The sequence below is a fragment of the Thalassophryne amazonica genome, chromosome 9 (assembly GCF_902500255.1).
Source record: "Thalassophryne amazonica chromosome 9, fThaAma1.1, whole genome shotgun sequence".
NCBI lineage: Eukaryota > Metazoa > Chordata > Actinopteri > Batrachoidiformes > Batrachoididae > Thalassophryne > Thalassophryne amazonica.
Genome location: NC_047111.1, coordinates 76,176,627 through 76,193,300, shown reverse-complemented (window position 1 = coordinate 76,193,300; position 16,674 = coordinate 76,176,627). Strand labels below are relative to the sequence as shown.

The following is a 16,674-nucleotide window of genomic DNA, read 5'->3' as shown; positions in this document are numbered from 1 at the left end:
CGCCTCAAAATGCTGTCCATGAATATCACAAACAGGATTGGTGACAAAGCGCAGCCCTGGCGGAGGTCAACCTCCAGTGGAAATGAGTCTGACTTACTGCTAAGCACCCGAACACAGCTCTCGCTTTGTGAGTACAGAGATTGGATGGCCCTGAGAAGGGACCCCTTCACTCCATACTCCTGCAGCACCTCCCACAGTATATCCTGGGGTACCTGATCATACGCCTTCTCCAAGTCCACAAAACACATGCAGACTGGGTGGGCATACTCCCAGGCACCCTCCAGGATCCTTGCGAGAGTAAAGAGGTGGTCGGTTGTTCCATGACCAGGACGGAACCCGCATGGTTCCTCTTCAATCACAGGTTCGACTATCGGCCGAACCCTCCTTTCCAGCACCCTGGAGTAGACTTTACCAGGGATGTTGAGTAGTGTGATACCCCTGTAGTTGGCACACACTCTCTGGTCCCCTTTTTAAATATGGGGACCACCACCCCAATTTGCCACTCCTTAGGCACTGTCCCAGACCTCAAAGCAAGGTTGAAAAGACATCTTATCCAAGACAATCCCTCCACATCCAGAGGCTTCAGCATTTCTGGACGGATCTCATTAACCCCCGGGGCCTTGCCACTGCTGAGTTGTTTGGCTACCTCAGTGACATCCACCAGGAAAATGAATGAAAAACCTTCATCAGCTTCCAGCTCTGCCCCTACTATAGAAGGCGCTCCAGTATGATGCAAGAGTTCCTCAAAGTGTTCCTTCCAGCACCGGATTACATCCTCAGTTGAGGTCAACAGAGTCCCATCCGTACTGTAGACAGCTTGGATGGTTCCCCGTTTTCCCCTCCTGAGGTTCCCCACGGTCCGCCAGAACCACCTTGGTGCCAACCGAAAGTCCTTCTCCATGGTTGCTCCAAACTCCTCCCACACCCGCTGCTTTCCCTCCCACACAGCAGAGGCTGCTGCCTTTTGGTCCTGTCGGTACCTTACAACTGCCTCTGGAGTCCTCTAAGATAACATATCCCAGAAGGACTCCTTCTTCAGTAGGATGGCTTCCCTGACCACCGATGGCCACCGCGGTATTCGAAGGTTGCTGCCCCTTGAGGCACCTAAGACCTTCAGGCCACAGCTCCCCGCTGCAGCTTCAGCAATGGAAGCTTTGAACATTGCCCATTCTGGTTCAATGCCCCAAACATCCAGAAGGATGCCAGAGAAGCTCTGGCGGAGGTGTGAGTTGAAGATCTGTCAGACAGTGGGCTCCTCCAGATGTTCCCACTTCACCCGCACTATCCATTTGGGCTTACCAGGTCTGTCCAAAGTCCTCCCCCACCCTCTGATCCAACTGACCACTAGATGGTGATCAGTTGACAGCTCTGACCCCCTCTTCACCCGAGTGTACAGAACATGCAGCCTCAAATGAGATGATACGATCACAAAATCAGTCATCATCGCCTAGGGTGCTCTGGTACCATGTACACTTATGAGCATCCTTATGTTCGAACATGGTGTTCGTTATGGACAGTCCGTGACTTGCACAGAAGTCCAATAACAAACGACCACTTGGGTTTTGATCAGGGAGGCCATTCCTCCCAATCACACCTCTCCAGGTGTATCTGTTATTGCCCACGTGTGCGTTGAAGTCCCCCAGCAGAACAGTGGAGTCCCTCACTGGAGCCCCATACAGGACTCCATTCAGGGACTCCAAGAAGGCTGAATACTCCAAAATGCTGTTCAGTGCATACGCACAAACAACAGTCAGAGCCCCAAAGACGCAGCTCTCTGAAGCACAACGTCCACTGTTCATTGTTGTTAGCTAATATTGCTAATTTCTCCAAAAATATTTGTCCTATCAACTTTCTGTTTTCACAGGATTCATCCTTGACCCAAGATACATATGCATACCAAATGGCAAATGTCAGCTTTCCCCAGTTTCTTCGTGATCAAAGCCATACACATGCATGCACACACGTATACACGCACACAGAGGCCATTTGGCTATTATAATATAGATCTGTCTGTAATCATACTGTGGAGTTGTACCGTGTATTCTGAGTACACTTCTGTGCACTAAACAGTTGCATGTGTACTGTATGGTTTAATACAAATTCATGTGTTGTGACACTTCTAATATATGCATTTGCTGCCATTTTTATGCACTGGACATAGTGAGGACCATGACTAATTCCTTTTTATAATAAATGATGGTATCGCTGAGCAAAGGCTATCAAGTTCAACAGGCAGAGTAGAAACGGGAATCACTTTCAGGCAAGTTTTAAAAACAAACTTCCCAGGGAGAGATGAATTTATTTGCCTTTGAAGTCTTATTGGTCTTTGTGTACTCAGAGGATATCCTGCACATCATTAGGTTCCACTTCAAAAGATTCTTACCAGTTTGGTTGTGAAGAGTATGCTGGAGACGTTCTTGAGTCATTTGAGTATAAAAGCAGTGAAGCTTGTCTGGATGGATTATCAATCAACCACCATCTGAACTAGTGAAGTAGAATCCCATTTTCTACCTTGTTTGTATAGTAGTACCGCAGAGGTGTTGCATTTATTGTCATGCATTCATACTCATAGCCACTAATGTACTGTTCTTTTCTGTGTAAGTAGCTGTTGACTGACTCACTTTGCATTAAAAAAAAATTGCCTGTTACACTCATTTCTCAACGGTCAGCGACGCCATCTGATTTCACTGCTTAATTAGTGACCCTGAGGCAGTGTGAAGTGTGACACTGGCTCAGAGAGCCTCTCTGCTATGCTGTGCAGTGCGGTGTGTCACCTCAGGGATTGACTGGTTGCAGAGTGATGTAGCAGATAACAGTGAGCTCTGGGTGACTTACAAGTGATACAAAATGAGACAATGATTGCTGGGTGTTGTGCATATTGATGAACGTGAATAGCGTAGAATGTAATACACAGCACAGGGAGGCTCACTCAAGCTAGTGTGCTTTAAAGGTGCCCTGACACTTGCACAACTTTGATCCGCACACTTGCACGCACTCTGCCATGCAGAAGCGTAAACTAATCTGAAACTCATTGTAAACTGTTGTGAACTGTGCGCGGCTTCGTGCACGTGCGCAAAGAAAATTTTGAAATGTTCAAAATCTCCATCACACATTGATAATGTGAACTTCAAGTGAACATTATGCAAACAATTAAAAAACACTGTGAGAGTGCAAGTGATTGCATCAGCGAACACAGCGCAGCTTGTCTGAATGATGAAAATGAGACATTAAATCTATCATAAATGTACTTTTACAGCTACTCACAAGAAGGAAAGAACATGCAACTGTTTCTTCAAGTTATTACAATATAAACATTACAACTAATTACCTTTATAGATGGTTCCAAATGCGTTCTCCACCTCATTAAGCGCACGCTCCAGCTGGAACAGTCGTCTGTGATTCCGGAAGCGATTAGAGGCGTTTTTAACAGCCAACTCTGAGAGAAAATGATTAATCTGCTACAAAACAATTATTTTACATACACAGCATCCAGTGCACAACGCTTGGCATCCAGTGGAACAAAGCACGGCGTCCAACTGGGAACACAGCGGGTGGGATCGTCACAATGATGTGTGTGCAAGTGCGCGGCTCAAAATCATGCAAGTGACCGGGCACCTTTAAGTTTCAACGTGGCTTGTATGTTTCAGTCATTTTTTTGTGATTTATATTCTACATCAGTAAGATGAAAGTCTGTCATTACGTAGGCTATCTTACTACCCTGTGGAGTCTTGACAAATATAGTAGCACTACTACGAGGTTACCATATCCATGTCCCACTTATAATTGAGCAGTTGTCATGAGGTCCTTCCTTCGGGGTTACTATTGCTCTGTCCCATTTCTGGGGCTACATCCTTCGAAGGCTGCATCCTACAAAGTTGAAGCCTTCTGAAACTATGGAGGCTGAACTAACTGTTCTGAATTGAGGTGGTCCAGCCCAGAGAGTATATTGCTATTGCGTTACTAGCATTTCCCACTCCTACCCCCTTGACAGTTACATGCAACAAGTTAGTGTAGTGGCCGTAGCTTGTAGTTTCATAATGATTTCTCTATTCTTATTTATACTTTACTCATAAATATTACTTTAAATTATAATTATGGAGCCAGAAATTGTCTCTTTTGTAATACACGAGATCATCCTTCATTTTAGAGGGAAAGAAGGCTGCATTCATGAGCCACATTTGAAGGAGCCTTTGAAATGAGAAGGCCGAGTTGCGCTACTATGATGCATGAGGCCAACAAATGCGGCCTTAGAAGGATGCACCCCTCGAACTGAGCTACTGCTCAGTCTGTAAAGCGCAAGTAATTCTTGTTTTGCATGGTTGTTGGGATGTGATGTGGGATGTGAACAATACTGTACATGTCCGCATTTGATGTATAGACCACTTTACAGTTTTGCGATCATAGTGGCTGCTGGGAAATTTCTAAGTTCGAGAAACACAAACAAACTTGTGATGCAGCATGGCAGCAATGTACGAAGCCATTGCAGTCTGTGAAACTAAAAAGTGTAAAGGCGTCCATTGCACCAGAGCTTTTATACATCTCTAGTTTCTGCTGAAAGAATTGGAGGTAACGCAGTAAATTTCCAGCAAAATTATTCTTTGTGAGCAAAAAATGTAAACACAGCATCAACATTTGTTTTGGGCAAACACTTTTTCAGTCTTGTTCACATAGCTGTAGAAATAACACGTAACTCACAAGTGCTACAGTACTAGGACAGCTTAACTGCTCCCAAAGGAATCATGAAAAGCACAACTGCTGTGTGTCACTGCCAACAGATTAAATGTCAGAAATAGTAATTACGATTCTTGGTCATTGCCACGGTATGTGCTAAATATTTAACACCATGGAGTTAATGAAATAATGTGTTGTTCTTTACCATCGGCGATGGTTGCAAAGACGTTTCGCAGTCTTTCTTGGGCTAACACTCACTGCGTGTCTGAGTAGTTGCCTCCACTGACTAATTTTTGTAAAAATGGTAAGTAATAGTCAAACTACAACCCCAAAATCAGAATAATATAAGATGATATGGAAAATGCTAATAAAAAGTAGTGACTCTTCCATTCAATTGTATAATTCCCAAATATTTCGTTTTGTGTGGTCAGGGTCATTTAACATACAGTTGTATGTAAAAGCACCCTGATGATTTCCATGATTTTTCTTTATAAATCATTGGTTGTTTGGATCAGAAATTTCAGTTGAATATATCATATAGCAGACAAACGCAGTGATATTTGAGAAGTGAAATGAAGTTTCTAGTATTTACAGAAAGTGTGCAATAATTATTTAAACAAAATTAGGCAGGTGCATAAATTTGGGCACCCCAACAGAAAAAATACCTCAATATTTAGTAGATCCTCCTTTAGCAGAAATAACAGCATCAAAACGCTTCCTATAGCTTCCATTGAGAGGCTGGATTCTGGTTGAAGGTATTTTGGACCATTCTTTTCTACAAAACATCTCAGGTTTGTTGGTTTCCGAGCATGGACAGCCCCCTTAAAATCACACCACAGATTTTCAATAATATTCAGGTCTGAGGACTGAGATGACCATAGCTGTCTAAGGGCCCGGTGTCACCTACAGAATGCCCCCCAAAAAATGGTCCACCCTACCTTCACTGCACATATGTCATTTGGGACCACAAGGGCATGTTTGAGACTGACATCTAAAGCAATCAAAGGGATTAATGTGTTTATTAGCCATCAGATGACAAAGTAAAACCTCTTAAATCATTAAAGTCAGTTTTAAGCAGAAACAAGGCCGTTTTAAGCAGAATTTAAGCGATAATCACCTCATTTTACTAGTGATGTAATGAAATGACGTAGGCACAGTGGTGCTCTGATCAGTCCACCCTCTTTTACTCTGAAATAATGCTGAATTTATGTGGAAATTATTGTTGTACAAAAGCTTCAGATATCTGTCGCTGAGATAGATGATGACTGGAGTGAAGTTTTACGCAGAAACAAGGTGATAATCGGGGGATCGCAGCTAATCCTTAGAAATGACTGTGCTGATGCTCTGAAATGACGAATGTGGAGTGAGGGCAGGGTGCACCAATTTTTAGGGGGGGCCGACAGCTGAATGAAGGAAAAGAATGAAGGAAAAGAAGTCAAAATGTCACAAATTTTCAAGACATGGTGGACGAATGATCTTGTACCTTTCCCATCACCGAAAAGCCTGTAAATCAAGAGTGCAAAAAGGAAGAAAACAAAACCAAAACTACAGACAGAAAAACACTTTAACTGTACTCAAAATGAAACATTCACGATGGTGTGACTGAAAGCGGGTAAGAGACCGAGCTCAGCCAGCCTTGTCCTCATGTCTGCAATATTTGCATGGGCGGGATTTGGTTGTCTTGACAACATGTGTGAGATTTTGTTTGTCTTTACAACAACAACGTGTGTGCGCACACAGGTCAGCCACAAATGGCTGGAACGTGCATAAATAGTTATAGTAGTTGATAAAACGTTCTTACCACTATTGCTTCTGCATGAAAACGTTGCTTTTCGTCCCGCACATGGATGAGTTATCTGCAATACAAGGATGTTACGTTCAGCTTGTTGGAGCTTTGCTTATTGATTCATTCAGATATCATAAGCGTTCGTACATTATGTCGGACTTGGGAGGTTGGACGAAGTTGTACAACAGTCAGACAGAATGCTGATGTCACGGAAACTATGCAGAGGATAAGGAACCAACAAGACAGAAAGCAATATGGAATATGAACGAATTGAGGTTGTCATTGGGATTTGTTCAAATTTTTCAACAGTTTGAAAATTCTCATGAAGCGCCAGCTACAAGAACGAAGCTGGACGACGGTTACACGATGCCTCCAAAACTCAGCATGTCCCGATTGATTGTTTCACTTGGGCTTTGTTGTCCTGTGTTAGTGCTGTGTGACTGGGTCTTAAGATGGAGGAGACTGAGACAGAGTTTACTGAAGAAAACCTGCCCCCACCCAGGTTAGATTCACAGACTAAGCTTCCACAGTAACTGACTCTGAGCTTGACTTACCTCCCTTTCTGAGACTGGCTTGAGTTGGCCTTCTTAACCTCCCTTTCTAAAATCTCAAACTTAGAGTTTCTCTCATTTTATGGTTAACAAACTCAAACTTTTATATATATATCAACGGTGTTATATCGGATCTGGCGCTTTAAGCCCTGAGAGTGTGCAGCATCAATCCTCATGATGCGGCCCCAAATAAAACTGTAAAAAAAATAGTTACTGTATAATTGAATGTCCTGTGTTTCTCCCAAGTCCTCTCTCTTAAATGCATTTCTTCGGGCACTGGGATTAATATCTTTATTTTCGTTATGTTATCTACTTCCTGGTGATAGGGGTTCAACAAACTGGGTGCACATACATTTATTTAAATTAACATTCCAAATTCACCAATGTTTAGGTGATTAAATATGAAAATGAACCCTCATGTTAATGTGATCTTACTGTTATTACATATTACAGGCTCAAATTGCAAAGACAAAATCCAGATTTCTCCCACTCACCAATTCTGAAGGGACTTGAACTGCTGCAACTGTTTACATTGTGTAAGGGCAAGTACATTTTGATCATTGCGGCGGTGCACCAGCTGCGATTCCTACATTTCATAAATTTAAAATGATTGTACTACAGTATCAGACTTATTGCAATGACTCAGATAGAAGTCTAAAATGTAAATACTCACATTTGCATCTAAATTAAAAGCCCAAATGATTTTTTCCCCACAACATTTTATTTTGACTGTCTTAATGGTTTCATGTGGCACTTTTACAGCAATAGAGGAACTCACGTGGTAAACTTGGACATGTCTGTGGATCAAAGAATATGCAAATTTCTCATGCATTGAAAAGACTGGTTGCACTCAAACTGGTGTAAATGTGATTAAATGTGCGGCAGCAGTTGCATCTCTGATTATTTTTGTTACCCGTGCAGCGTGAATTAATGCCTCCCACATATTTGAGACGAGTTTGTTTCTAACCTTAAATGCGGTTGTCACTCACCTTTTTGTTGTTCTTTCAAAATGAGAAATGGATCATCATGTTTCATCCTGTCTTTGTGAATCCTGTTGTTTTACTGCAATCCTCTGATGTGTTGAAGAACGATATTCAAACTTTACAGCTGTCCTTTCATCTCTTATTTATTAAGGTGGTCTACAAGAATAATGAATTCAGACTGGAGCTTTCACGCCTGGCTAAACAGCGCGACCCTAAGATCAGTATCCATGGTGACCTGATATTCAGCTGTGAGAATGTGGCAGCCCTGGAGCCAGTCACCTTCGACACGCCGTCTGCCTACCTGATGTTGCCCAAGTGGAACACAAAGAAGACAGGCACAATATCGTTTGACTTCCGTACCACTGAACCCAGTGGCCTGCTGCTGTTCAGCCACGGTAGCCTGCGGGATACTCAGCCAAGCACGAAGACCAGGGCCGACTTCTTTGCTATCGAGTTGCTGGAAGGCTTTCTCTACCTGGTCATGGATATGGGATCTGGCAGCATCAAGATGAAAGCCATCAACAAGAGACTCGACGACAGCCAGTGGAATCATGTGGACTTTCAGAGGAATGGGCGAAATGGTAAGAAAAAAAAGAGTTTTGTGAAAGGAGAGGACGCCGTCTGTCTGCTCCTGGCACTGTGTGTGTTGTGGTATGTCATATTAGAAAGATCTCAAGCTGTGAAATTACCATATGTGAGCATTGATCCACTCACTTTGGCAGGCTACTGTTTTGTATTCAGTGCAGCAAACACACATGCATATTCAGTGTTAGTTAGCATGTTATTTTTAGTCACTATAATCTATGTATAACATTTTCCAAACTCTTCATCTATTTTACAAGTGGCCAATTAGTCATGTACCTCAAATTAGGAAAATGTGTGCCTCATTAGTGGAAACCAAATGTCTGCCTTATTACCAGAATCTAATATACACTCAACAAAAATATAAACACAACACTTTTGGTTTTGCTCCCATTTTGTATGAGATGAACTCAAAGATCTAAAACTTTTTCCACATGCACAATATCACCATGTCCCTCAAATATTGTTCACAAACCAGTCTAAATCTGTGATAGTGAGCACTTCTCCTTTGCTGAGATAATCCATCCCACCTCACAGGTGTGCCATATCAAGATGCTGATTAGACACCATGATTAGTGCACAGGTGTGCCTTAGACTGCCCACAATAAAAGGCCACTCTGTAAGGTGCAGTTTTATCACACAGCACAATGCCACAGATGTCGCAAGATTTGAGGGAGCGTGCAATTGGCATGCTGACAGCAGGAATGTCAACCAGAGCTGTTGCTCGTGTATTGAATGTTCATTTCTCTACCATAAGCCGTCTCCAAAGGTGTTTCAGAGAATTTGGCAGTACAACCGCAGACCACGTGTAACCACACCAGCCCAGGACCTCCACATCCTGCATGTTCACCTCCAAGATCGTCTGAGACCAGCCACTCGGACAGCTGCTGAAACAATCGGTTTGCATAACCAAAGAATTTCTGCACAAACTGTCAGAAACCGTCTCAGGGAAGCTCATCTGCATGCTCATCGTCCTCATCGGGGTCTCGACCTGACTCCAGTTCGTCGTCGTAACTGACTTGAGTGGGCATATGCTCACATTCGCTGGCGTTTGGCACGTTGGAGAGGTGTTCTCTTCACAGATGAATCCCGGTTCGCACTGTCCAGGGCAGATGGCAGACAGCGTGTGTGGCATTGTGTGGGTGAGCGGTTTTCTGATGTCAATGTTGTGGATCGAGTGGCCCATGGTGGCGGTGGGGTTATGGTATGGGCAGGCGTCTGTTATGGACGAAGAACACAGGTGCATTTTATTGATGGCATTTTGAATGCACAGAGATACCGTGACGAGATCCTGAGGCCCATTGTTGTGCCAACATCCAAGAACATCACCTCATGTTGCAGCAGGATAATGCACGGCCCCATGTTGCAAGGATCTGTACACAATTCTTGGAAGCTGAAAATGTCCCAGTTCTTGCATGGCCGGCATACTCACCGGACATGTCACCCATTGAGCATGTTTGGGATGCTCTGGACCGGCATATACGACAGCGTGCACCAGTTCCTGTCAATATCCAGCAACTTCGCACAGCCATTGAAAAGCAGTGGACCAACATTCCACAGGCCACAATTGACAACCTGATCAACTCTATGCGAAGGAGATGTGTTGCACTGCATGAGGCAAATGATGGTGACACCAGATACTGACTGGTATCCCCCCCCCAATAAAACAAAACTGCACCTTTCAGAGTGGCCTTTTATTGTGGGCAGTCTAAGGCACGCCTGTGCACTAATCATGGTGTCTAATCAGCATCTTGGTATGGCACACCTGTGAGGTGGGATGGATTATCTCAGCAAAGGAGAAGTGCTCACTATCACAGATTTAGACTGGTTTGTGAACAATATTTGAGGGAAATGGTGATATTGCGTATGTGGAAAAAGTTTTAGATCTTTGAGTTCATCTCATACAAAATGGGAGCAAAACCAAAAGTGTTGCGTTTATATTTTTGTTGAGTGTATATATATATTGCCTTATTACCAGAATCTAATATATATATATATATATATATATATATATATATATATATATATATATATATATATATATTTGTACATACACAGTGAGGAAAATAAGTATTTGAACACCCTGTGATTTTGCAAGGTGCATGTCCACTGTGAGAGACAAAATCTAAAACAAAAAAATCCAGAAATCACAATGTATGACTTTTTAATAATTTATTTGTATGTTACTGCTCCAAATGTGTGAAAATCAATGTTAATATTTGGTACAGTAGCCTTTGTTTGCAATTACAGAGGTCAAACATTTCCTGTAGTTTTTCACCAGGTCTGCACACACTGCAGCAGGGATTTTGGTCCACTCCTCCATACAGATCTTCTCTAGATCTTTCAGGTTTGGAGTTTCAGCTCCGGCCAAAGATTTTCTATTGAGTTCAGGTCTGGAGACTGGAGAATGCTTCTTACAGAGCCCCTCCTTAGTTGCACTGGCTGTGTGTTTGCGGTCATTGTCATGCTGGAAGACCCAGCCATGACCCATCTTCAGTGCTCTTACTGAGGGAAGGAGGTTGTTTGCCAAAATCTCGCAATACATGACCCCATCCATCCTCCCTTCAATACGGTGCAGTCGTCCTGTCCCCTTTGCAGAAGAGCACCCCCAGAGTATGATGTTTCCACCCCCATGCTTCATGGTTGGGATGGTTTTCTTGGGGTTGTTCTCATCCTCTAAACACGGTAAGTGGAGCTCTATTCTGGTCTCATCTGACCACATGACCTTCTCCCATGCCTCCTCTGGATCATCCAGATGGTCACTGGTGAACTTCAAATGGGCCTGGACATGTGCTGGCTTGAGCAGAGGCACCTTGCTGCCCTGCAGGATTTTAAACCATGACAGCATCATGTGTTAATAATGTAATCTTTGTGACTGTGGTCCCAGCTCTTTTTAGGTCATTGACCAGGTCCTCCTGTGTAGTTCTGAGCTTTCTCAGACTCATCCTTACCCCACAAAGTGAGATCTTGCATGGAATCTCAGACTGAGGGAGATTGACAGTCATCTTGTGTTTTTTCCACTTTCTAATAAATAATCATAACAGTTGTTGTCTTCTACCAAGCTGCTTGCCTGTTGTCCTGTAGTCCATCCCAGCCTTGTGCAGGTCTGCAGTTTTGCCCCTGGTGTCCTTAGCTCTTTGGTCTTGGCTATGGTGGACAGGTTGGAGTGTGATTGATTGAGGGTGTGAACAGGTGTTGTTTTATACAGGTAACAAGTTCAAACAGGTGCAATTAAAACAGGTTAAGAGTGCAGAATAAGAGGGCTTCTTAAAGAAAAATTAACAGGTCTGTGAGAGCCAGAATTCTTGCTGGTTGGTAGGTGATCAAATACTTATTTATAGCAGTAACATACAAATAAATTATTTTAAAAAATCATACATTGTGATTTCCGGATTTTTTTTTTTTTTTTTTATGTCTCTCACAGTGGACATGCACCTAAGATGAAAATTTCAGACCCCTCCATGATTTCTAAGTGGGAGAACTTGCAAAATCACAGGGTGTTCAAATACTTATTTTCCTCAGTGTGTGTGTGTGTGTGTGTGTGTGTGTGTAAACAGTACTGTGCAAAGGTTTTAGGCATCCCAGGGTTACAATAATGGTAACTTTTTATGCCCCCCGTTTTATTGGCATGTCAACACAAAATAAGTTCCAAAGGGTTAGGGATATAAAAAAAAATATGTGAGCTGTATTTTTTATTTCACAAGAATACAAGTGAAGCGATGAGCAGTGGTACAGGGAGTCTCAAACAGAAAGACCAAATTTTGAGTCCACAGTGAAACAGGAAATGTCAAATGTTGAACACTTCCTTAGATCGACACTTCTTGGATTGACAATAGAAGAGATCTCGTGAGATCTCATGGGAATTCAGTGGCAAGTTGACACTGAAACAGGAAGTGCTAAATTTTGAGCCCACAGTGAAACAAGTAATGTCAAATGTTGAACACTTCCTGGAGCTACAGCAGAGGATATTAACCTGTTATTCATTATGTTGTTTTTCACTGGTATGTTTATCCACTGTAAGGTTTTTGTGTGACTTTTTGTTTCTCTCAATTTTAAAAAAGAAAAGAAAATTTTAAAAAAGAGAAAGAGGAGATCTTGCGTGAATACAAGAGATCGCATGGGAATTCAGTGCATAGCCGACACTCAAACAGGAAATGCTAAATGTTTAGTAGACATTGAATCTGGGAATGCTAAAGTGAGAAGCAGCGCTCACCTTGACAGCACACGAGGTCAGTCAGAGACTATTTATTGTGTAATTTGCATGAAGTATTTTTTGCCATGCTAATGCTCCCCAGAACCATTTACCAAAAATAAAATGTGAAAGACCCAAATGAAATGTTGAGGACTTTCAAAGCAAGTGAGGGGCTAATAAAGAAAATTGATTAAAATGGTGGGGAATTTTGGGGGTTTTGAAGATTTTTAGCCATGCTAATGCTCTGCAGAATCATTTACTGAAAAAAATGTCTGAAGGACCTAAGTGAGATGCTGAAGAGCTTCGTTCGTATATGTCCGTGACCTATACATATTATTAATAACAATAACAGTGTCCTTCATATATGTACTGGCCATTAGAATACCACACAAGCACAGTTGCAAATGATCATACAGTATTAAAATTTTTAAAAAACACAATTACTCATACTTTAAGTCCCATTTTTGTTAAACTAGCATTTAAGGTGCTGTGACTTATACTGTGGTGCAGCTTATATTCCAAAAAATCACACATAAATAGAACCCAGTTGTTATATTGATTAGTATTAAAGTTGAATTTCATCACGCTTTTCATTTATTTATGAATATTTATCAGGTTTTCATGATTTTTTTTATGCATTTATGGTACACTAAATGTGCCTAAATCTTATGCACAGTACTGTATATCATGAAAAAATAAGAAGTCATGTCACAAAAAAATGCACTTTTCTGAGGAATTTGTAAATTAGTATAGACTCACTAGCCACTTTATTCAGTGCACCTGTTCAACTACCGAGTAAAAAAATACCTATGTAATTGTCCAAAGCATTTTGGCATGTATGTTCACAATGACCCGAACTATCAAAATGGGGGAGCAAAACCATTTAAGTGACATTGACTGTTTGTGCCAAATGGGCAGGTTTGAGAATTTCACAAATGGCTAATCTTTGGGGATTTTTGTGCACAAGCACAGTGTTCTGAAAATGGCCCAAAAAGAAGAAACATCCAGTGTGTGGCGGTTCTCTGGTTGAAATTGCTTTATTGATGGGTGATTTCAGAAGAATGTCCAGACTGTGTTGAGGTGATAGAAAAGCTTCAACTAACTCAAATAACCATGAGCTGTATTTGAGGTATGCAGAACCACATCTTATGATTGCACATGTAGAACTTTGAAGCAGATGACCTCCAGCAGTAGGAGACCACACCGGGTGCCTCTAATGTCAGCTCAGAACTGGAAACTGAGTTTACAGCTGGCAAAAGTTTATGTAAAGACTGGAAAAAAGATTGCCTGGTCTGTCTTGATTTCTGCTGCAGTATTCAGTAGGGTCAAAATCTGCCATAAACAAGCACGGATCCAGCCTGCTGTCTATCAGTGGAATGTCTCCAGTACCTTGTTGAATCTATGCCACAACCAATTAAGGCAGTTCTGAAGGCAAAAAGTGGCCTGAACCAGCAGTAGGAAGATGCCTAATGAAGTGGCCAGGGAGTGTGTATTACTTTGAGCTCAAATCAAGCTAGGTTATAGTTCACACAAGCGTTTAATCACGCTGGTGGTTGCACCATGTAACACGATTAAGCTTAAAACCGTCCTCTTGTTTTCTGTTGCAGTAGGCGGCAATGCTTCAACAATTCTGTGGATTTGATTGACATTTATTTTTGGCAGATCTTGCAGACATTGTGAACAAGGAGACATCACTACAACAGATACAGCTGTGAACTAAAAACGTGTACACCCAACGTAGCGAAACAGACGTTGCTGAGCTGTATTTGTGCTCGGAGCTTAGCCGACAGTGCAGATGTTTTGATTTTAACGCTTCATTTTCCAGAGCACATTTACATTTTGACTGTTTTTCTTCAGATCAGTTGTAATTTCTAAGGAGTGTTGGTGCAGCTTCATTTCCTGCCCTTTTCCAAACAAGCATAGATTAGTGTCCACTTCCTCAGCCTTGCAATTTGCCTCCACTCGAATACTTAGCACAACCCACACACACCTGTCCTCACTTTGTGCCAAAAAAAAAAATGTATGTGGAGAAGCTGACTCACTGTTACCATTTGTCCTCTAGGGTTTATCTCTGTGAACGGCCAGAGCGTGCCCTTCTCCGCTAACGAAGGCAGCGAGATCTTAGACCTGGATGGCGACATGTATCTTGGAGGTCTACCTGAGGACCGCCAGGGTCTTATGCTACCCCCAGAGGTGTGGGCGGCATCCCTCGGCCTTGGATATGTTGGGTGCGTGAGGGATCTCTTCACTGACGGTCAGAGTCGGGATTTGTGGAGGCTGGCGGAGTTTCAGAGTGCCGCAGGTGTCAGCAGCTTCTGTACGAGAGAGACTCATGTCAGATGCACCAGGGACACATGTGCCAACAGCGGGCATTGCAGAGAAGGTTGGAACCGCCACATTTGTGACTGCAATGGTACCGGCTATCTAGGTCCCAACTGTGAGAACGGTAAGAGACGCAGAGGATGGAGAGGATGTGTGCTTGTAAGATGCGCTACAAAGCTTTTAACACACTTAGACAAGTGTTTTATTTATTAACCTGGCTGTAGTGACTGCACAAGACATAGATGCATAGTAAATTTCATCATAAGGCCTGTGTGCTTATTCCTTCCAAACAGGAGCGATTCTATTTTGGTACTGTAGTAAAATCAAATAAAGTGAAAGCACAATTCTCCCAATCGGATATCGGCACAATCGCCCGAGAATGCATTGCTCTGTCAACATGCGTTGTTTTCTTTCCCCCACTCAGGCAAATTTATGACCCCATTCTTTACAGTGCCTAATGTAACAGAGGCCAGCAGGTGGTGCTGTGCAGAAGAACTTTCTAAACCTCACTCCCCAAGGTGAAAAGATGATCTAGCAACAGACACTAGAGGCAATGGTTTTTAGCCTTGTGGTTAAAGTGCCTGCCTCCCGAGATTATGAGTTTACGCCCAGAGTGGAATGATGCAACGCAGGTTACACTAGCAACTACATTTTATTTCTACGTGTGTACAAGAAAGCATATGTTTATGTGATTTTGCAAGAGTGTGATCATTAACAAGGCTTGAAGAGGAAGCTGTGATAAGGTAGTGATCTCAAATGGCCAGATGTGCCATGGACATTGAACTTTAAAGTAGTTAACACTGCTAGCTGTTAGCATTGTCTAACAGCTAGCTTCAGACCAGAGGACCATCGGTTCAAAATCCAGCCAAGGGCCCTTAAGGTCCTTAATTCACTAGTTGCTCCCGGTGTGATTCGCCTTGAATGGCAGCACCCTGATATCATTGTGTGAGTGTGTCTGTGTGAATGGGTGAATGTGAGGCATAATTGTAAAGCACTTTGAGCTTCTGATGCAGATGGAAAAGCGCTATATAAATGCAGTCCAATTTACCAGTGACTAAGCTTACCTGTTTATTGACTGTGGTTGGACAAATGAAGGAATCAAGAAACCCAAATGTGATGATGGTAATTGGATGTTTAATGACTAGAACAACGAAATTACGTCTGGAGCATCCACATACGTAGTTAAAAAGAGCAACCAATGCAATAAATAACCCCCTAAATACCTCATGTAACATTTATAACATCTGTACAGTTATAGTTAGTTAGTCTTGTCTCACTAGACCAGAGAATTTTGGCAAACTCCAGGCAGTCTGCCATGTGCCTTTTACTAAGGAATGACTTCCGTCTGGCCAGTCTACCATACAGGTCTGATTGGTGGATTGCTGTAGAGATGGTTGTCCTTCTGGAAAGTTCTCCTCTCTCCACAGAGGAACGCTGGAGCTCAGACAGAGTGACCTTTGGGTTCTTGGTCACCTCCCTGACTAAGGCCCTTTTCCCCCGATCGCTCAGTTTAGACAAGCGGCCAGCTCTAGGAAGAGTCCTGGTGGATCAAGACTTCTTCCATTTATGGATAATGGAGGCCACTGT

At 42.6% G+C, this 16,674-nt stretch overlaps 1 protein-coding gene across 9 annotated transcripts in view; it reads left to right on the top strand.

Annotated features, from left to right (window-relative positions):
• The window catches only part of LOC117517424 (neurexin-2-like), a 643,324-nt gene that overhangs the window by 199,649 nt on the left and 427,001 nt on the right, over positions 1 to 16,674 (top strand). For all 9 annotated transcript variants that reach the window (XM_034178438.1, XM_034178436.1, XM_034178437.1 and 6 more), the window contains 2 exons: positions 8,143 to 8,572; positions 14,828 to 15,211. In XM_034178438.1, coding sequence (XP_034034329.1) covers positions 8,143 to 8,572; positions 14,828 to 15,211 — 814 coding nt within the window. The remainder of the gene's footprint in view (positions 1 to 8,142; positions 8,573 to 14,827; positions 15,212 to 16,674) is intronic.